At 39.5% G+C, this 22344-nt stretch overlaps 3 protein-coding genes across 8 annotated transcripts; all 3 read left to right on the top strand.

The window, feature by feature from the left end:
* Positions 1 to 281: 281 nt before the first annotated feature.
* LOC109143089 (interleukin-2 receptor subunit beta) lies at positions 282 to 3831 on the top strand. The gene is made up of 6 exons (XM_019279099.2): positions 282 to 435; positions 644 to 786; positions 880 to 1051; positions 1372 to 1468; positions 1611 to 1695; positions 2996 to 3831. The coding sequence occupies exons 1-6, from the start codon at positions 306 to 308 to the stop codon at positions 3533 to 3535; spliced, it is 1167 nt and encodes a 388-aa protein (XP_019134644.2). The 5' UTR covers positions 282 to 305; the 3' UTR covers positions 3536 to 3831.
* Positions 3832 to 7642: 3811 nt separating this feature from the next.
* Positions 7643 to 13454, top strand: LOC104934043 (uncharacterized). Of its 6 annotated transcripts, none has more exons than XM_027286004.1 (6): positions 7645 to 7842; positions 7981 to 8201; positions 8307 to 8558; positions 10155 to 11246; positions 11331 to 11499; positions 12902 to 13454. In XM_027286004.1, exons 2-6 carry the CDS (start codon positions 8012 to 8014, stop codon positions 13029 to 13031), a joined length of 1833 nt encoding a protein of 610 aa, XP_027141805.1. In that variant the 5' UTR covers positions 7645 to 7842; positions 7981 to 8011; the 3' UTR covers positions 13032 to 13454. The 6 variants fall into 6 exon arrangements, with proteins under 6 accessions (XP_027141804.1, XP_019134630.2, XP_027141805.1 ...); XM_027286002.1 differs by having other exon boundaries at positions 7645 to 8201; positions 12902 to 13034; positions 13159 to 13454; XM_027286001.1 differs by having other exon boundaries at positions 7645 to 8201; positions 12902 to 13034; positions 13132 to 13454.
* A 3875-nt stretch (positions 13455 to 17329) lies between these two features.
* Positions 17330 to 20177, top strand: LOC109143087 (transcription factor Adf-1). The gene is made up of 2 exons (XM_019279095.2): positions 17330 to 17645; positions 19239 to 20177. Exons 1-2 carry the CDS (start codon positions 17513 to 17515, stop codon positions 19841 to 19843), a joined length of 738 nt encoding a protein of 245 aa, XP_019134640.2. The 5' UTR covers positions 17330 to 17512; the 3' UTR covers positions 19844 to 20177.
* Positions 20178 to 22344: the final 2167 nt, after the last annotated feature.

Below are 22344 nucleotides of genomic sequence, written 5' to 3'. Positions count from 1 at the left end.
TTTCATGAATTGTGTCAGAATGTACATGACAATCATCTTTTTTTCCCCCAGCTTTATCAGTCAATGGGACCTGTGTGACTGCCTACTGGAATGCAACTACTTGTGTCTTGAACATCACTGACAATCCCGTGGGATCGTCCACCTACAAACTGAAATTCACTGACCACTATGGGTATCTGCGCTTCTTGCAGAATTACACAAACAAATGAAAATGTTTAGATTCTTCTTACTTATTAATTTTTGTTTTTTTTTTGTTCTGTTATTATTATTTTTGCTTCTTTAGCACTTATCCCTGCCCACTTGTGATGATGAATCACAGTTACAGCTGTGTCTGTGAATTAACTGATCTTGGAGAATACGACGAATATCTCATAGAACTTTGTGATGAATCTGGCTGCGATGTTGTAGAACAAGAATTTAAACCATCAGAGAACAGTAAGTATGACTTGGTTCTCGTTCATAATAATTATGTGTCTGACTGACTTGCATGTGTGTTGATATCTGTTTTTCATTTCATGTGTGTATTCAGATGTCTGTATCCCTAAAATTAGACTAAACTTGGAGAGATTACGATAGGCAATGTCTTTGCAAAGTATGTATAGGAAAGAGTTTTGCATCTGATTCAATAAATGTTTGTCATCAGTTCAGCTGACACCCCCACAAGTTGAGGTCCAAGAAACACCTTTCAACATCAGTTGGAAAAGTGGGTACAAAAACCATATTGCCCTTAGAGAACACATTAAATATGAACTCCTACTTCAAACATCGCAAGGCGACGAGAGCAAAGTAAGATCCACTGTTATAAATAGTCATACTTGGACAACATGTCTTACTATGTTAAGAAACAACAATAATTTGATTGTTTCAATCTTTTCTCAGCTTCTTCATTTTGATCAACCTGACACTACCTACCTAACAGTGAAAAGATCAATACTTAAACCAGGTGCTATTTATTGTGTTAAAATGAGATCTAAACCTGGAATTAACTATCAATTGTCAATTTGGAGTGAATGGAGTCAACCAAAATGCGTGAAAAACGGAGCAGAGAAAGGTAAAGTGACACTTTTTCTTTAGCACATGAAGCTAAATGTGGTGCTTGTATATGTACAGATATACAAGTATATGTAAAATCCGCTCTATGCTGAATTGTGTGTCTCATTGTCATCAAGAACAAGTGTCTGTTTTTTAGCCCTTAATGTATGAATGATTTCCTCTCTATTCGAAGACCTCATACAAACCCTTTTTTTTATATTTATCCTCTCCTTCGTAGAACAAAACAGATAACAGATGGTTATCAGCCTCCTAATACACTTACCGTCATCTCTGTACTATGACTCACTAATTCTGTATTATTTCATGAAACTTCCTCAGAACAAGATAATGAATTAGTCATTTTGATGAAATATCTGGGCCCAGTGTGTGTGGCTTTTGGAGTCCTGCTGTTTCTATTCTTCAGTCCCGCTGCAAGGTAATTATCTTTACTTTGCAATGTTGGTTAAAGGGGAAATTTAAGATAGTCACAACTGAAGTTAGCTGCCTTTGATAGTGGTTGCAAACCTGAAAAGTACACTTTCAGTGATCATTCTGATCTTTTGTGATTTGTACGACAGAATGAAGATTAAAACTCTATCCCAGACGCCATCGCCAGCGCCGTTCTTCCGACCTCTTTTTCAACAACACGAAGGAAATCTCCAGGTGAGGTGATGATGCAATGTATCCTCTTGTCCATTCTCTGTCCTATTCTATAACTTTAGGAAACAAAGCCAACTCTGCTTCTCTGCAGTTTTACTGACATTAACAACAGCTACTACTGTAGGAATAAAGCACAGAAGTCTGTTATCAACAGTCATATTAACATCAAGGATATTTTGTTTAGTTTCTTTTCAACTCTACTACAGTGGAAGTATCCTTTCAAAATAATGAACAGAAATACACAGAAGGAGACGTGATGCAAAGTTATCACGGGGGGAGTCGGGAGGAACAGGAGAAGCAAAATGCAAGCAGGTGTGGGTAAACAAAAAATAATTTTAATAACCAAAAAGCAGTTGGGAAAAAACAGGAATCACAGAAAAAAGGCTCAAAGACAAATCCAGGGTCAAATACCAAGAAACCAAGAACGGACAGACAAAGGTGCAGGTGCAAAATCCAAAAGGGCGAGAAACAAGACAGGAAGAAGAAGACAAGAAAGGCAGTGCAACAAAACAAAACAGGAAACACAGAAACAAACTCAAAACTATGACAAAAGCACAATACATAAGTAACTATGGGTGGGGAAGAGGCGGAGGATAGGCCGTGTGTTCAGCGTTTAAAGAAGAGACAATATGCAAGTTACATTTTCAAGGTGTAACCAGAGTAGAGAAGCTACATGGAGACAAAACTCAGACGATTCTAAAACATCAACATTAACGTACAGCCATGTATTGCAAACTGAAGCATTTGTCGATCCACTTGCAGCTGGCATCAGCGAGTTAAGATGATTGAGAAGTCGTCTACTTTACAAAAATTGTGAATCACTACAACCACAAGAGGTCTTTGAGAATACAGTTATAGACGTGAACAGAAAACATTAGGCTGAGAGATGCAGCAGTATGCAGGATTAGCTGCGGACTGATACACAGATGTCAAGGACACACTCACACACACTGCCCAACACATGATCCCCTCTAGAGTTTCACCTGGCAGAGATAATAAATGCTGCAACATCCACTACGACACATTTTTTGACTTGATTTTGATTTGTTGACTATGAACACATGGACTGTCTGTGTTAGTGAAGGACATACAGTGCATGAGAGCAGCAGAGTATCTCTTTGAGGTTGCACTTTGGTGCGATGTTGATATTATGATAACCTTGTTCAATGTGTTTACCAAGTTAACACGCTAACATTGCTATCAATGGTGAATATAATACTAATTGTGTATGTTGTGTGTAATGTGTCACATTTACCTTTATAACTTACCTACCTAATGGACTCCAATTGTACTGAATTTGCAGGAATGGCTCACACCTAAAAGCCAATTCGTGCTAACATACAAACCCGAAGAGATATTGATAACCGATACTGTGATCGTCATGCCAAAACCCGTTGCAAAGGGACCAGAGGAGAACCAGGACCTGCACAATCCTTCAGTAACACATCTGACATTCACTCAGTGTCAGACCTCTTACGTTGGTTTACCTGGGATACATGACGTGTCCCCACCTTTAACCATGATCTGTGCTGCGGAGACATCTTACACTCAGCTCCCTTGCACTGTCTGGGTTGTTGGTTCTGAAGAAGCAGAAGTTGTCCCGTCTCCACCTAAAGATCTCCTCAACATCAGCCATGCAGACTCTGGCTGCAGCTGTGAGGAGCTGAGCCAAAGCTTGGAGTGCAGTGAACCAAGCAGTCCTGTCGTTGACAGTCCACCACCGTGTTACTGCACTGATTACTGCATTCTGAACAAAACAGCAGAAGGGTTTGCTCCTGTTTTAGTGTCCAAAGGAAGCAGCCTGAATGTCCCCTCTGATTCCCCGCAAGAGGGTAAGAGCTAAAAATAAGAAGTTTTTAAGAACTTTTAACCGGTTCAAAAAAGAGACACCACATCACCCCAATCCTGGCACACTTACACTGGTTGCCAGTGAAATTTAGAGTTAATTTTAAGATTCTATTATTTGTTCACAAAGCCCTAAATGGTTTAGCTCCCCAATATATTTCTGATCTCTTAGTTCACTACCCTGCCCCCAGATCTCTCAGGTCATCATCACATCGGCTCCTCTCAGACCCCAATTCGCGCCTAAAAACTAAAGTGACCGTGCCTTTTCTGTAGCTGCCTCCAAGCTCTGGAATAGCAAGTACCGTGCCTTTTCTGTAGCTGCCTCCAAGCTCTGGAATAGCAAGTTCTCCCCCACTATTGATATTTTTTAAATCCAGTTTAAAATCTTACCTCTATGATCTTGCTTTTAGCTGAGTCTGAGGCTGCACTATTAAGAATCTTAGCACTTAGGGTCAACCTCTGTTGTTTTTTAAATGTGCTATATAAATAAGAGAGAGAGGAAAAAAAAGTTATCCTGTCAGTTAGTTTGGAGACTGGCGACGCTGATCACAATGGCTGTATATTGCATTGCAGGAAATCATCAAAAACAGACTTGATGCTGGCATGTTCGCATACAGAGCGTTTTATTTAGCCAATGCAGGTTTGTGTGGTTTCATGTCTTCAATTACCCACATACCAATGTACCTCATTAACTCTCTCTCTTACTGACTGCAGAATGTGACGATGTGTGGATGTGTGTGCTTTTTATATCAGCTGTCTACGAAATATTTTTATGCATAGTAGGGTGTTTTTTATGTTTACATTTGTACTTTACCTCCACCTTTTAATGAATAATAAGTAATTAAAGGGGCATTAATATCTGAATCCTGGTTGAGGACATTTGGCACCGCTCCTAAAATAAACAGTTGAATGTTTAATGAACAAATGCTCAGGATGTACAGTATCCTCCGAGGGGATCAATAAAGAGTAATCCCAATGTCAATGTTTCTCTGTTAATTTCTCCTTTATTTCATCTGTATTTGGTGCACATGCATGTAGTCTGGTCTTTTTTTGCTGTAGGGCCACAGAAATATGTAAAATATTTCATTTCTGTTCATAATGTGTAGAAATTAAGACTAGGCACGGTTTGTACACTTAGCTAAAAACATTCTAGTCGTATAAAATCCTGCAATTATGACGGTTATAATCTTCAGTTCTTTTTTCAAACGTAGGTTTTACGTAAAGGGTTTATAAAATACAATACAAGATAAAATCAGTAGTTCCCCCTTTAAAAAAAAACTGTTGGCCCCTTTGTAACATTTCAAGTTTCTGTGACCGCAAGGATTTCCCCTTTTCTTATGCTGTATGGTTTCATATAAACAAAAGTTATCTTTTGATTCTGACTGGCCTGACGCCTACGCTTGGAAATATTAGACATCAAACACCAAAGGTTTTTTTTAATTTTTTTATTATCGTGATTATTATTATGATAATTTTTTGGTTTTTCCTTTATAGGCTACTGCAGAAACATAACAACACAAGACATAGCAGCCTGCTAATATCACTCACTAGTCCGACAGCAAGAAGCCCAGCAGCTGTCTTTCAGCCTTTTATTCCATGAAGCTCCCAGCTAAGCTAAAAGCTTAATGATTAAACCTGGCTGAATGCATGCTAAAGCGAAAGGTCCTGTCTAGAGCCAGTGTTCGGTTTGTCTGTTCTGCACTACTGTGATAACATGTAGGTTCAACAGGTGGACTCAGTCGAAGAGGACCCGCTCCCTCTGTCTAATAGACAGACAGATAGATAGTAATAATAATAATAATACAAATAGATAGATAGACATAGAAATGTGTCATATATTTAGCCTGTGCAAGGTGTGCATACATACATAACTGCAATATATAATATGTATACATGTATAAATATATGTATATATACACAGCTATGATATGATATGTATAATATATGCATAATACATACATGACTGATGTTTTAACTCATATAATGTGTGTGCTTCCTGTCTCATGCACTTCCCTTATTTGGACTGTGTGTTTTTTTGTTTGTTTTTTTAACAATATTTTTATTCATTTTTCACTCATTTTACATGTAAAGGACACAATATTATTCACAGTAATAAAAAGCAAAACAAACAAGTAAACAAAAACAAATCAAAAAAGAAAGAGGCAGCTCCAGCTCAGATCCATATGAACAATACTCAGGGGTTACAATAATAATGTGCGGTATGAGCAATCAAGAAAATCCCTGCAGCATGATATTAGAAACACTCGGCTCTACGTAGTTCAAATACGGTTCCCACACTTTATAAAATTGGTCTGTTTTGGAATGTAATATACATGTGAGATACTCCAATGGCACTAGATCAAACACCAGACTTTGCCAGCCTTTAACAGTTGGTACTTTTTCATTAATCCACTGCAATAAAATATTCTTCCTTGCTGCATAAGTAAGAATACAATACAGCCTTCTATTATGTTTGGAAGTTAAGCGTCGGCTTGGGAGGCCCAGTATGAGAGACACAGGGTCCATCTCCAGGTCTAAGCTGAATATCTTTTCTAGTTCAGACGACACATTACACCAATACATTTTCAGTTTCAAACATGACCAGAAACAATGAGTTAGGGGACCAATTTCTATCTTATTTGGACTGTGTTTTACTGAGGGTGGCAGGGAGAGATAATTATAAATCAGTGCTTCAAGGACGTGAGAGACAAGGCCTGAGAAGTGTCATTTTGGACAAGAAACATAATGTTCATAACTGAGCAGAAAAACAAAAAAAGGAAATTATCAGTGGGAAGGGAAGCCTATGTTTTTAAAAAATGTATAAGAACCAACTCGAGGAGCCTTTTCTCTGTGACCCCTTTTTGTGTTAAACGCTCCTTCTTGTACAAGAATAATAAATCCAACTTAAACTTTGATACTTTGAATCCAGTCCTCCTTATTCAAGGGTTTTTCTTTTTAAAAAAACAATGACTATACAACAGTGGTTCTTAACCTGGGTTCGATCGAACCCTAGGGGTTCGGTGAGTCGGTCTCAGGGGTTCAGTGGAATTTTTTATACCATTTGTTACAACATATCTTTGTGAGCAATCGTTTTGGAGGATGCTGGACATAAAAACTAAGAAAAAGAACAGACTTTGCTGTGAAAATGACATGAGACTGGCACTTGCCAAGGTGAAGCCACGCATATCTGAACTGGTCTCTCAAAGGCAACAGCAGAAGTCACACTGAGGTAAGTTGTTGTGAGTTCATGCACTGTGTTGGTTTTGTTATTTGAACAAGGTGATGTTAATGCACGGTTCATTTTGTGCACCAGTAAAAAAAAATCATATTTTATTTTTTACTAAAGAAGGGTTCGGTGAATGAGCATATGAAACTGGTGGGGTTCGGTACCTCCAACAAGGTTAAGAACCACTGCTATACAAGATATACATACTATAAAATCATGCTTATAAATATTATATATTAAATACAGAGATGTATAGTAACGAAGTGGAACTACTTAAGTACTGTACTTAAGTACTAAAATGCAGTATCTGTACTTTTTTGGAGTATTATTTTTTTCCCCAACTTCCACTTTTACTGCACTACATATTTTTGATGAATTTAATACTTTTACTCCGATACATTTTTCATGTGCTGAATCGTTACTCGTTACTATTGTAGCGTCCAGCAAGACCCCCGCCCCCTCGCATTCATTCAGACGCATTCACAGACCATGGGAAATCACAGAACTCTACCATGAACATTGTAACACTGTAACATTAGAAGTTGTGCCTTAATAAATATTAGAAATTATATAAACGACAGTACTTGTACTTTTACTTTTACTTGTACTTTTACTTTCAGTACTTAAGTAGCATTTTTTTTACATACTTCTACTTGCAATACTTAAGTACAAAACATTTTAAATACTTTAGTACTTTTACTTAAGTATGGTATTTAAAGAACACTTCAACTTCTACTGAAGTCAGTTTTTTGATGTAGCACTTGTACTTCTACTCCACTCCTTTACTCCAGTACTTTATACATCTCTGATTAAATAAAATACTGCAGTTCCGCAGCATTTCGACAGTAGGCGGTAGTGCAGTTTTGTAAAAAAATAAAAAAAAAAACACCAGAAGAAGAAGAACAGGACTAACAACACATCTCTCGGAAACTTGAATGAGCTTTTCACGTCACGTGTTTTATTTTTTTATTTTTATTTATTTGAACCAAACCAGGAGCGATCATATTCCTGCAGGCTGCAGAGAGGCTGTGTTTGTGTCGGGGAGACTGAGCCAAACAGTGTCTGCTCAGTGTGTGTGTGTGAGTAACAATGAGTAATAATAATAATAATAATAATAATAATAATAGTCACAGCATATTGCACCACGAGGAGGCTGCCGTCATAGAAAACGCCATCAGGGCGGCTGTGAACTCTGTGATGAATGTGATATACAACAGCTGCAGCCGCAGGGTGCAGGAGTACAGGAGCATGGTGTCTGACAGGGACAAAGAGATCAGGAGACTGGAGTGCAAGTTGGAGAAAAGTGAAAGTGAGTTGCAGATCTTGCGTCTGGAGGTGTGCATGACTCAGACTGAAGATGAGGAGCTCACAGCTCATGCAGGAGAGGTGAGTCCTGCAGACAGCCAGCTGAAAGACGAGCCTGAGGATGAGCCCTGTGGTAAGCAGCATTAAAAATGTTCCTCCTCCTGCAGAGCTGCAATGCCAACTGTGTGTCAGGAAGTCCCACCCACTCACTTTTCTCCTCATGTATCTCTTCTATCAGGTGTAGGTGCGGAAACACCCACTCAAATTCCCCACGAGACGACGACGACGACGACGGAGGCCTTTCCCCACCAACATGCCCAGACCGAGAAGCCCTCATGGGAATGCGAAGGAGCAGCCGGAGACCAAAGGTCCTTCGGATGCATCCCCTCCCTCGTCAAAGAGGAGCCGTCCGACCTGGTGGTCGAGTGGGAAATGTGCGAGGGGAGTTTGCTGGACCAGCAGGAGGGTCAGCATGGAGGTGCGAGAAAGGGTGAGCTCACTCCACAGCCTCTCTCTGTGGAGCAAATGTGCAAAAAAAACAAAACACAGATGCCATAACGTAACATAAACACTGTGATGTTATTCTGAAAATAGCAGGTGGAAGAACCTGTCTCCCACTCAGCTACAGGTTTTAGTCACCTGTGATCTGCGGATATGTTGATGTAAGAAAGGCAATAACCTGGTGGAGAAGGTATTTTTCTCAGGGGTCTCGGATTGCTTCACGGATGAAGTCGGTTGATCTAACCGCATCAGAAAGCCCCTCTGGAGCTGCATCTGACAACAGTTACTTTGAAAACTGTTTTTTTTTTGTGGGCAGGGTTTGAACTTCACTCTGAAGTGCACTTTTTTCCCCCCTCATTCTTCAGACGAGTCTTAACACCATCAGTCTCTTTGAGGAGACGTGGTTACAGGTATAACCATCAGACGTGACAGCTCATGGTTGTTCCACGGTGAAGTCGGCAGGCTTAATAGACACCCACTGCAATGTGTTATGACGTTATAACGGTGATGACAGTGAGATAGATAGATAGATAGATAGATAGATAGATAGATAGATAGACTTTATCTATCCCAAGCTGGGAAATTACAGTGACGATAGACAACAACTTAAGGATAAAAATATAAAGAACAAACTGTACATAATAAAATATCAAAGTAGCAATCGTAAATAAAATATATTGTACAAAAGTATATATAGAAGTTTGGCAGTATTGGAACTCACTTCAAACTGCAGTAATTATATAGTAATCTCACCACACTGGGTTTTATAATATGCTGTTTTTCTTTGTATACTAACAGGAAATGACACCAAACTGCCACCGTCCGTAAAACTTCACAGAGACAGCAAAGTTTACTTCTCTGAGGTGTTTCTGGAGCTGTTTCAGTACCATGCATGATTATTTTTAATGCAACATTGCATAGAAGTTGGTATTTTTTTGTGATAGAATAGAAAGAATTGAATAAACTGCAAGAATAGAAATAATAACAATTGAAACTTTATTGATCCCCCCCCGAGGGGAAATTCTTGTTCCACTCAAGTTTTTACATACATAGGCAGGAGAACAACAAGTATACTGGCTATTTAGATCACATAGCCTAAACTTCAGGGCCTCCAAACACACCTTCACTGTGTATTTGGCCCTTTGCGATGCAGCTTTTGCGGTCTCCCACCTTGGTAGCTGGAATACTTGAGACACAAAGCACTGTTTATTTTCCTGCTCAGGATCAGTGAACCCACAGTCGCCTACCTAATGAACTTTATTTCTTCCTATGACATTTGCTGATTCATTAAGAGGTAGGTTCAAAGTATATATGAAGATGGATAATATTCGTGTCTTATCAAGCTTTGACCTTCAATGCTTACCGCATATTAAAAAAAAAAAAGTATGAAAAAACTTTTCAACATGTTTATAGAGAAAACGTATGTAGTTTAAAGTCTTTGTATACCAGGGTTGGGTGCTTTAAGTGGAAAACATCTCATGCAGACTTTTTCACTCAGTAACCTCAGACAAATAAGTTACAAGTTAAGATATTTTCCTTTGCATAATCTGGTTTCTGTAAGTAAACGTTTCTCTGTTGTTTTTAGGTGTCTTCCCAGCTCAGAGTGACACGGCTCCAAGCGCCTTCAGTATGGAGGAGGATTTCCCGAGCATACCCCAAGCTCTTATGGAAACACCCTGGGTCACTACAAGCCCACATATATCCTCCGCTTTTCAGTGCTCACCTGGAAGTTTCATCTCTTATATATCTGACAGTGAGTGCTCCGGTTCCACGAGACAACTGGGCAATGACTGGCACTACAATTTTCAGGTCCCTTGGAACAGGCTGTCATCTGTCTTGAGAAGGAAATTAGACCATCAGGAGCGGCCAACAGCGAGGGAAAGGAGAGAAATGATTCGCGTGATCGCAGCTGAAATTCTCGCCGTTTGCAAAAAACCAGCAAAGAGACACCTGAGTGAAGTTGCACGGAAGATGGTCCTCGCGTATCCAAAGTCTTTTAAAGACATAATAGATGACGAGGTCATCGGAAGTGGCCACGATTCTTTAACGAAACAGCTTCAGTGCAGAGTTGATAACTGCAGGCGGAGCGTGCCGCGAGCTAAGCAGAGGAGCGCCCGGAATGGCAGCATGGCCGTTCCAAAAAGTAAGAAGCATCGGAGAGACTCCTACGGCTGCGTTCAGTGGGAATCTGGGCCTGTGAATGTGGACGCGCAGATGAAAAAGAAAAAAGACATGCAAAAAATGTTCCTGAAAAACGAGAGGAATGCAAATAAAATAGACAAGTTGATCTCAGACACTTTTATATCTCAGAGAAATGACATTGTGTCCGGTAGGGAAACACGGCTCCTTAAGAAGGAATGGCCCTACCTGTTCTCAGTTGTCGGCATGAAGGCACATTTTAGACTTTTGACTGGTGTCCACATAAACGAAGGATTTGAGGAGGCCATGGCCACCAAATTCGCCAGAGTTCTTGACTATTTCCGGTCTCTCCCGATGGAGATGTCGAGACAGAGAGCAGAAATCCATGCCGGCGGTGGACCCTGTGGGGCAGTGTTGATGCTCCTTTCGCACTTCAAAGAGGATTGCGGAAGGATGTTTCACGTGGTCGGCAGAACTTGCATAGCTGATGAGGTTCAGACAGAGCACCTGCCACCCACACCGTGCATTGTTGTATGTGGTAAGTGAGAAGCAATAGAATGCGTGTGATCTGCATGCAAACAGAGGCATTTAATAAACTCAAGGTTTAAACTGACTCTTTTAGGAATGAGTCCAATGTCTGCAGACACCTTCATGGTTGCGGTGGACCAGGCGGTGATAATGGAAAACTTGGCAAGCTTCACGGACGCACTGGTCAGCATGTTTGTGTGTTACTACATCTTCAACGTGCACTACCCAGTGGAACTCGGTGCCACGATGGAGTTTCTCCAAAGGTGAATGGGTAATAATTATCTTCTGATGATGTTTTATGTTGTTTGGGGTCATTTTTTTGGCATTTGGCATCAAGTCTTGAATTAATATTCTTGATTTGGACAGAATTCAAATCTCACATCATCAGCGTATATATACAAAACTCTGCTGTCCACAAGGTGAAGCAGTAAACTGGAAGATTGCAGCAAAATACCAACATCTTCAAGAATACAGTGCTCATTTTTTGTGATGGACATACACAACATCCTATACATAACTGCAAGTTTTGATATTTCTATGTCACATGAAACCCTCTAATCCAGGCCTGACCCATCAGACAACTCCCGAGGTTTATCATAGGTGTGTTTAACACAGGTTTATGTAACATACATATGCTTGTTTCTGTCTCTGTTTGCAAATCAAATCAGATTTTATTTGTATAGCCCAAAGTCACATTTGCCTCAGAGGGCTTTACAATCTGTACAGGGAGCGACACCCTCTGTCCTTAGACCCTCGGTTCGAGTGAGGAAAAACTTTAACAGGGAAAAATGGTGGAAGAAACCTCAGGAAGAGCCACAGAGGAGGGATCCCTCTCCCAGGGCGGACAGATGTGCAATAGATGTCACCTGTACAGAACAAATCAACACAAACATATTGTACAATTACAATGAATGATAAAATGATTACAGTAGCAGTGGAACCTGTGATAGAGATAGAGAGACACAGATGCACAGCAGCAGCAAATCATAACTATAAACTGTAATGGAGATATGGTAGCAATATGTAATATATGTAGTGGACATCATGCAGGACACAGCAGCAGCCACGATCCACAAGAACCTGCTGGACGACAGAAGAAGTTTAGTTAGTAACATGCATTAATGGGACATGTATGTTTACAGATGGTGGTTTTGCACGCACTGTGTCTGTCTCCACATCTCAGAAACAGACCTTCTAGCTCCTTGTGCACATTTTCATTTTCTCAAGTTAGTGGCACAAATATTTAAAGTTGTATACGCAGGTGGCCAGTCAGTGTTGCCGCACTTTCCCAGTTAACTTTTATTCACGTAGATTATTCGGAAGGGGGATTTTCCACCGTCCAAACCAGTTGACGCAAGCGAATACATTTTTGTTGTTTTTGTCAAGTTGTTGACGTTATAAAGAGTCCACATTGAAAGCCCAGAATAACTACAAAGGCACTTTATAGAAGGGAAGTGGGCTGTCTGCTGAACTCGTATCTTGTCACACAATCTACGTGGGTACTGCTGCATTACTGCTGCGGTCAGTTAAAACTAGCAGCCAGCATGCATGCTCTTTTCTGTCTCACCTGCTATCCCCTTTATATCTTTTAATTGACATTGATTAGATCAATGTATTGTTCTGAGTTGATGATTTGTTGATATATTTTTTTCCCTTTACCTACAGGTGCATCTTCAAGATCAATCCCGACAAGGGCTCCAAAGTAGAGCGTCAGGAAAACAAGAAGAGCAATGCAGTGAACCCAAAAGTCCTGACCCTTATCACCCGCATTTCAGAGTTTGAGTGGAGTGCTTAATGTGTAAGACGCTCATGGTCACTTTGTACTGATCAAAGCTCAGTCATTTTGTCTTTCAAAGCAGATGTTTTGGTGACTGTACAACTTATCTTCTATACAGGATGGCATTTTTTTCTTGTTCACGTAGGTCTTACTGCAAACAAACTCATCAAAGCAGCTGTTGAGCGTGAAAATAGAAGTTGATTCCTCTTCCTGTCCTCAGTACTACATAGCCAGCTGTCTCTGCAATATTCAAAGACTTCATAAGAAAGAGACTCATTTCAACCTACTGGGGTATTTTAAAGTTATTTAAGGCCAATACATCTCAGTATGTGTATTATGTTAACACAGTAAACAAGAGATTATCTGTTTTACAAATGTTCACGCAGCATTTTTTGATACTGGGCCAATGCCTAACGTTTTTGTAATAACGATTAAAATGTGATCTGAATATAAACATGGACTCAGTCTATTTTTTTTTAAATGATGTTAGTCATGCAGGTTTGTTGATATTGTAGAAACTGACATCAGGATGGGCTTTGATCCATGAGATGTGGGTCATCTAGAGCCACCACACTCTGAGTTGGCTGCAATCGTGAAATTGCTCATCAGAAACCTGTGGGTGACATAACACATGTACTACATCCAGGTAACATCTGCAACAAATGAAACTAACCTGGTTGTGACAGTATTTTTGAAATAGTGCATACTAACAGTTCACAATTTACTCACACCTTTCCTGATTTCAGGTTTTTCTAAGAACTCTTTGGTTTGTTTCTTCTTCCATGAACTGTGGATGTGGGGTTTGCTCATCTGTCCCTCCTATAACCGCTTCCTGCATTAGCTTTTGCATTCATGACTATCTGTTTTTGTGAATTTACGCTTGTTTCATCTGATAGCACAATTTCAGCATCGTTTCTTTGTGAAAATGTAAATGCACGGTCACTGACGGGAAGATTGCTCAAGGTAATGCTCGGAACAGTGATCGACATGTCACTGTGAAAACGTTTGCTGCTTCTCTGCATATCCAAAAAGGCAATTTCTGTGTGTAGAAAGTAGCAGTTCCATTATTATTTATTATTTATTATGACTGTGAGACTTAAGTGCATGACACAAAGCTCCAGAGATACTCCTTTACACTCAAACCCAATGACTTTTCACTATGTGGGGGTAGCAACTTCCTTTTACTTCAAGTAGCAAGTTGCTGTTTCCTGTTTGAATTGCTTTTGATGCAGTGATTTCACTATACAGTGTGAGAAAACAACCTGCTGCAGCTGATCGGTCATTCAGTTGTGAAAGGTGGTTTTGTATTACACTACATAATATATAAGATATCACAGTTCTGACTGAAGTGTCAACATGTTTGATTCTCCAAACCCTTAATTTAACAAATGATGTAGTGTTACACTATAGCACCGCAGTATATATTTAACCTCTGACCACATTAAAGATTTATACCTTTCAACCTACAGTAGCCTGTAGAGCTTTTTCTCCTTTTACACCTAACGTAGCGTCGCTTTTTAAAGGTCCAAATTGGCAAAAAAAATGTGATTTAAATGAGGAACCGATGTGAGAATTGCAAGATGAAGAATTTGACCAGACATTTGATGCCATATTTTTACAGACTGTTTTCAATGCTCGGTCGAGTTAGCACAATACCAAGCAAGACTAGGCACGGCAATCCGTTGATGAGCGATATGACAACGTTAACTCATAATGACATAATGCTAACCTCATGGTGGAGCGAGTAGAAGTGTCAGGGGGATAACCAAAGTCTGAAGCATTCTGGACATCATGAATGTCTGAAAAAACATCATGACAATCAATAAAATACTTGTTGAGATAGAAGTCTGTAGATCAATCGACAAAATGATTGCTCTTCAGTTCAAGTGTTAACTTTTCCCTCCATGTACCTTCTTCAGTCTATTATCTCAGCACTTGGAACAGAGTGCATATGACTAACACGAAGCAATGTTATTAAGTTTGTGCTACCAAATACTTGCCCAGGGTGTACCCCGCCTCTCACCCAGTGCCAGCAGGAATTGGCTCCAACCCGCCTGCATTTGCAGAAAATGGATGGAATAGATGAAATACTATCAAGGATCTAATCACTTACACTTCTTACACTTCTCATGAACAATTCATTCAACAATTTCAGGGTTTGACTGCTAAATTGAACAATATTGAAATCTTACTTTGCAGCAAAAACTACAAATCCCCAGAAGAACAAGTTGATGGAAACAGAGCATGAAGATGAACGCTCTAAAAAAGGAAAGAAATTTATTTATTTTACATCCTATGAAATGCATATATAGATGTTTGCACTGAATTCTCTGTCTTCTGAAAATGATTCCCGTAGATCTGACAATGTGCTTGGACAGAAAAAAGTGATCTGTCATTATAACCGAGATATTTTCTGTTTCAGATTCTTTATTTTGAATCCAGAGAAAGAAAAATTGATGCCACCTCCGCCTCAGAGTGAGGAAGATGTGCTTGTTGTTAAGAAACCTTGTGTGACTCAGCCCTTTGCACCTGATATAACTGCCCCCCAAAAGCTTAAATTGTTAAATTAAACTTGAAATTTAAATGTGCAAGACCCTCTGGCATGTCAGCAGCAGACGTACATCACTATGTTAGCTGTCAGTTAAAAGTCTTGACACATTTCTGTTCATACTCCAATGCTATAATGCCATTAATGTGTTCATATAATATCTGTAGGTTCTAGTAATATCTTCAAATTTCAAATACAGTTTAAGTCTTTTTCTTAAAGCTTGTATTTTTGATGCAGTGATGAAATTGACGTACAATTTGTCGTGCAGAATTATCTTCAAATATCTCAATGTGGCTAAAATTGATAAAAAGAACAGACTCCGAGAGTCAGGTCTTTACACAAGACACAAAAAGGATACCTGCTGCCACCCACCAGTCACAGCTAGCATTGCTTCACAGCAACATTAATATGCAGACTGACAAAGAGTAAAAAAAAGTTAAAGAGATTAATGATTAAATGTGCAAAGAAATAAAAAATAAACCTATGCTGAGATCTATTAAAGTCAGAGGTAGTGCAAATAGACCAGGGGTCTTCAACTGGGGTTTTGTGACCCCTAGGGGGTCCGCAGAGGTACTGCAGGTGGTTCACCAAAATAATTGAATAATTAAGAATTAAAAAATATAACAAAAATGACTAACATAACATGACCAGCAGCTAAGGTGTTGGGTGACACACATCAGTTCATGTTTATTGCTGTTTGCACCGGGACAAGAGGGAAACGCAATTTAAATTCTCTGTATGTCCTGTACATATGGCAGCATTGATAATAAAGTTGACTTGAACTTGAACTTATAGGTTGATGAAGTGAAGCAGAATGAGTTAATAAGGTGAAATAAAAGATGAATAATAATACAGGAAGATAAAAAAACAAGTATTAAAATATAAACTATATAAATAAATATCAGAATCAGAAATACTTTATTAATCCCCGCAGGGAAATAGTTTTTGTTACAGCAGCTCCCAAACGGTAAGTGAGATAGTAAGAAAACAAAACTTTAACACTATACACCTATAGGATATCCTATTTAACACTATCATGTATAAATAACAGTTAAATAAAAGCCAAGTAACAGTGAACTATGCAATATGTAAACCTTATAAAGAATTTAGTCTTTGAGAGGCTGTACAGAGAATACACTGATTGTTAAAGTGCAGTATGCATGTGTGGAAGATTTCACTTATGTATTGCACAAGCCAGTTCGATAGCTACTCTGTTATCTTGAGGGAGGAGTTGTACAGACTGATTCTCACAGCTATGAAAGACTTCTTGTGTCTCTCTGTGGAGCATCTCGCTGTTACTGGTTCTATTTAACTGTTATTTATTTCAAAAACTAAATTATCTCATATCTCACTGTTACTTGTTTTTAATTTTTTTTACTGTTACTGGTTCTATTTACCTGTTATTTATACATGTGTATATAGTGTTTCAAATAGGATATTGTATAGGGTATATTGTTAAAGTTTTGTTTTCTTACTATTGTTTTTCTTGCTATCACTTACCGTTTGGGAGCTGTGGGAACAAAAACAATTTCCCTACTACAGGGATTAATAAAGTATTTCTGATTCTGATTCTGATATATAATATGTTCAATATATAAACAATAAAAGTTATTATAGGCTGTATGGGGGTCGCTGTTCTGTTTGTCTCTCATCCAAGGGATGAAAAAGGTTGAAGACCCCTGAAATACACAGACAGACAGACACACACACACACACACACACACACACACACACGCACGCACGCACGCACGCACACACACACACACACACACACACACACTCCTCCTCCTGAATGCGGCACGACCGACTGCGGCGGAGAAGTTGATCCGGATCCAAGCCAATCACAGACCTCGCATCCGAACCGGAAAACGCCCATTGGTAGACGGAAGAAGTCGTTGTTGTTGTTTTAGCAGCAGCCTCTAAAAACAACAACAACAACAACAACAACAACATGATGCAGGAGAAACTGATCAACGCTGTGTTCAACTACCCCGAGCTCTACAACCCGACCCTGCGGGAGTACAAGGACGCGAGTCGCCGATGCTCTGCGTGGCGCTGCGTCGCCGGACAAGTCGGGATCTCCGGTCAGTGTTTGTACTTTTACTAACAGGTAGCATGGCTCGTGTTTGCTTTGGTATATATGACCCCAAAAACAGCTCGTGTGTTGTGTTTTTGTCACTGGAGTTGATTAAAAGTAATTAAAAGCATGGGACACACTTTGTAGTTCATGCGCACGGACAAATAGTCCAAAAAACCTCGGTGGAGAAGAAGGAGTCAGTATATGTGGACAACCCTGTCACTGTCTGTCTGTAGAGGGTTTGAGAACCAGAGGGTGGTCGGTTCAAATCCAGCATGGACCTAATATGGAGAGCATGGAGACACAGACAGTTTATAATAATTTGTTATTAATATGATTTGTGTGTTTTTGGAACCACAACTCTGCCCAAACTGGAAAAAATGCTTGATAAACCTCAAAGGATGCAAAGGACAACTCAATTCTTCTTTTTTTCCTTTTTTTTATATTTCTTTAACGATGGTTTGATGATTTCAGTAGGCATAAATAAATGATGGAATACAATAGAGTAGAGTAGAGTAGAATAGAATAGCAGGTTGATAACCTTCAAAAAACAGATTCATCAGTCTCAAATAAATAAACAGTAAATACTTTCCCTCAAAGTTTCTTGATTCTTAACCAAAGTAATTCAAGTTAACTTAGAATCTCAAACCTACGGAAGACCTAAAAGGCCATACATACATACATACATGCATTTTATCCCACCCGTTTTCCCGTGATAACGAGATAATTCATTCGAGATCTCGAGAAAACAAAACGATAGTCTAGTGTATTAAATCAAGTGCGCCTGTATTACAGAATGTGTGGCAAATGCATGTAGTCCATGATACAGAGCGAGCAAACCTATTACTCCATAATTTCTGACAAAGGTTGATACACTTGATCTCAGGACCATCCTGACTGTTCACTGACTCAGTATAAAGCATATCAAAGTTCATTATTTTGAATTGAAAAGGGCATTATGTGCAATATTTACTCTACTGTAAAATCTGATCTATAATTTCTGACAAAGGTTGATACACTGAGGCTACTGATCTATAATTTCTGACAAAGGTTGATACACTGAGGCTAATCCTCATTCCAGTCCTGGAATAAAATGTATGTATGTATGTATGTATGGCCTTTTAGGGCTTCCGTACTAACCATCTACATAAAGTATCATTATACTTCATTAGATTCACTTAAATCATAAATAATAATTAGCATACCAGTTATTCAACTTAAACTGTAATTTCCTTCATGAATAACTTGTTGAGAAGCATGACCTCATCACACATCCACATTAAAGTTGCTTATTTCCTACCAGTTGCGTCTCTCAGATTGATCAGTAAAGTGAGGTCCATCATTACTACAGTCTGCACTGATAAACTACACACTAACTGAAACTACAGAAGTCCAGTGTCCAGCTGTGAATGACGTTTTTTGTTGCTGCAGCTGCATGGGATAAAGGATGTGTGTCCTATGCAAAAGGAGATAAGAAAGGAAGCACTGAAGAGACCAAGACCCCCTGTTGTGCTTCACATGTGTTGCTGCAACATGTGTATTCACATGTTATATATAGCTTGTGTAAAATAATTTATCTTGTTTTTTTTTGTTTTTTTAGAGGAGGAAGGAAAGAGAAGATGGAGGAACCTACGAGACAGATACAGAAAGGAGCGGCTTGCCGAGAAACGGCGGCGGCGCGATTCTGTGCCGGACACAAAGGCGCCGTGGAGATACATGCATTTGTTACGTTACCTGGAGCCATACCTCCAAGACCGACCGTCTTCATCACATCTGGACACTGACACCTCTGCTGCAGACAACTTCACAGGACCAGAGTGTGACATGTCTTTGTGCAGCTCCCCTACGAGCCCAGATGACGGCCTTCTGTGTCCCACACCAGCACCCCTGCCAGGCACGCCCGGGGCCTCGCGGAGCCCCAGTCCCGTCGTGTCCGGAGCCTCGCAACCACAGCTGCTGGCCGACGTTACTGGTATGAAAAAGAACAGCCACGCAACATTGTTCCGGCGTAAGAGGAGCAGAACAGAGCTAACAGACTTTGAGGCACAGGTGCTCAGCGCCCTGTCGGCCCACCATGATGAGGACTACCACTATGCCCTCAGCCTGGCGGCGACCATGCGGAAACTTCCTCTCGCCAAGAAGCAGAAGCTACGATGCCGCATTGAGCAATGTGTGTACGATGTCATGGTTGGGGATGAACACTGAGCACACACACATTTTTTATTTTTTACTGTTTTTGTACAGCGTTTTTTGTTTTGCACAACTTTTTGTTTTGTTCTTCTTTTGCAAAAAAAATGTAAAGTGTTTTCACAGCTATAAAAACAAAGAAAGAAAGAAAACAACTGACATTTGTTAGTTTTTTAAAAACGTGTTGACATAATCAGTGGTTATAACATTTTGTTGTGGAGACCAAAACAGAGACATTCATTCAAACATGCCAGAGTTTCCATGCCATCATATAAACGTGCTGCCAGGAGACGGCATCAGCAGGGGCAGCGATCCCTCACCAGCTCCAACACTGCTGATTTATCCATCGATATAATATATATATTATATATATATATAATAATATATATATATATATATATATATAAAAAATAGATATATATACAACTGCTCCTTTTTTCTACACAAATTCTGATCTTTGTTTTTACAAATGTACAACATTTTGAATACAAGTGTGACAAACTTGTCAATAAACTGGTTGATCAGAGAAAAAGTAGCAACACGTTTCTGTTGTTTTTTTCTGTTTTTATAACTTTATATTGAAATGAATTAAATATTTTTATATTTTGGTTGGACAAAACAAACGATTTAAAGATTTTGTGCTATGGGGAAACAGGAATAGGCTTTAAAAAAACAAACAAACAAACAAAACCAGTTGTATATATTTTGCAGACTAAACATTTAATCGCAAACATCTGTAGCTCAATGGTTGGTGTTTCGGTTTAACGGGCGACCGTGTTAACTGGTGACCTTTAGCCGAATGCGTCTGTGGTTGCCGTAGTTGGACCGAAAAATATACGTAGCTGTCATACAAGACACCAAAAACGAATGTTAATAAAAAAACAACAACTAAACAAACAAAGAGCCATTCACTGGGAGAGTTACGTGTCTTGATGTTTTCAACAGCTGTCATAACTACGGCAACAACCAGACGCACAAAAGTAATTACTTTATTATGTCTTGAAAGCTCAGTTGGCCCGTGTGTGTGTGTTGTTATTTTTCTATGTGTGTGTGGAGGAGATGAGGTACACACTGTCACTGTTACACTGTCCAACTGGCTGACTAAATAACTGTTGTGCAGGACCACGAATGGGGCTCAGTCATCAAATGCCCCCGGGCATCCTCACATTATCAAATCTGGCCCTCTTTAGTAGAGGTTTGGACAGGGGCGCGGCCAGAAATTTTGGGCCCCATGACAAAAAAAATCAAATTGGGCCCCCTCTGCGCAGCTGTTGTCACCACATCTCTAGGACCTGACTATCCCATCAGAAGCTTTACATAACTCTAATTAAAGGCTTGCAACTGTTTTGCGTCTTGCAGTTCAATACTAGTACAAGCACAATATTTACTGCTGGTGATTTGTACATGCATGCAAGTCTGCATACAGTATGCAGTGCAGTTCACGAGTCAAAGCCACCATAAAAATGTTTTTTTAACTTTTACTGCACAAAACACGTAAAAACAAAGAGATAATTGAATTTTTTTGTAAAATGGTGCAGAGTGAACTGTCATTGTTATTGTCCAATTCTAAACCCCCTGTTCTCGTCTATTTTTATTTAAAATGATCTCTCTCACCTAAAACTCACGAAATCCTCAAAGCGTGGGTTTCTGGCTGGCCTAACTGCAGCTAAAAAGATTATCGCAACAAGGTTGGAAACCGCCCCGTGTGCTATCTCGGCGACAGTGGCTGCTCAACCTCATAGATGTTGCGCTTCTGGAATTGACCACAGCACGCGTCCATGGTGCAAAAGAGGAAGTGTCATTGTACTGAGCTCGAACAGTGGAGGCTCTCAAAGGCTCTTTGGTGTGAGCTTCAATGGCATTTATGACATTTTATGTATTTTACCTAATTTTTGCTATATATTTATCTTCAGTTATATCTCTCTTTTTTTTAATGTTTTTATTTTATTATTTTCCGGCGTGTATGTGTGTGTGTGTGTGTGTGTGAGTACATGAGTATGCATATGTTTGTATATGGTAACTACTTTATTTATGTGCTGTTGAATGATGATGATTGTTGTCCTTCAAATCCCAATAAAACAAATATATATATATAACGCGGTTCACTTTTCGCGGACTCTCTGTTTCGTGGATTTTTTTTTTGTCATTTTGCATCCTTTTTTTTACAGCGTACTGTACAGTATGAACGCGCATTGTGTTCTGCGTCCTAAATTGGCTAAGGGAGAACCGCACATGTGTTCAGCGTCCTGATTAATTAAGGGAGTACTGTACAAAATGCGTGTAAAAAGGTGTATAAAAGTGTGTGGTTAGGGGTTTTACGGCCTTAAAACATGGATAATAATTGTAAAACTTACTTCGCGGATTTTGTTTATTGCGGGTTATTTTTAGAATGTATCCCCCGCCATAAACGAGGGACCACTGTATTATATTTGAAATATATATACTCAATGATGATGGTTTAATCATTTTATACTGGTGTTTACCTATTTTTTGGGGCCCCTGTCAGTCGTCGGCCCTTG

This window comes from Larimichthys crocea, chromosome XIII, assembly GCF_000972845.2.
Source record: "Larimichthys crocea isolate SSNF chromosome XIII, L_crocea_2.0, whole genome shotgun sequence".
Taxonomy (NCBI): domain Eukaryota; kingdom Metazoa; phylum Chordata; class Actinopteri; family Sciaenidae; genus Larimichthys; species Larimichthys crocea.
Note: the sequence above shows the minus strand (reverse complement) of the source record. Positions and strands in the feature narration are given on the sequence as shown.

Excerpts from the sequence above, each read along its gene's own strand:
- LOC104934043 (XM_027286002.1), top strand. The coding sequence starts at position 7,853 with ATGAGTAATAATAATAATAATAATAATAATAATAATAGTCACAGCATA. Across the intron at positions 8,202-8,306 it reads GCCTGAGGATGAGCCCTGTG|GTGTAGGTGCGGAAACACCC; the intron begins GTAAGCAGCATT and ends CTCTTCTATCAG. Across the intron at positions 11,247-11,330 it reads ACCGTGCATTGTTGTATGTG|GAATGAGTCCAATGTCTGCA; the intron begins GTAAGTGAGAAG and ends TGACTCTTTTAG.
- LOC109143089 (XM_019279099.2), top strand. The coding sequence starts at position 306 with ATGATGAATCACAGTTACAGCTGTGTCTGTGAATTAACTGATCTTGGA. Across the intron at positions 1,052-1,371 it reads GAAAAACGGAGCAGAGAAAG|AACAAGATAATGAATTAGTC; the intron begins GTAAAGTGACAC and ends AAACTTCCTCAG. Across the intron at positions 1,469-1,610 it reads TTCTTCAGTCCCGCTGCAAG|AATGAAGATTAAAACTCTAT; the intron begins GTAATTATCTTT and ends TTTGTACGACAG.
- LOC109143087 (XM_019279095.2), top strand. The coding sequence starts at position 17,513 with ATGATGCAGGAGAAACTGATCAACGCTGTGTTCAACTACCCCGAGCTC. Across the intron at positions 17,646-19,238 it reads CGGACAAGTCGGGATCTCCG|AGGAGGAAGGAAAGAGAAGA; the intron begins GTCAGTGTTTGT and ends TTGTTTTTTTAG.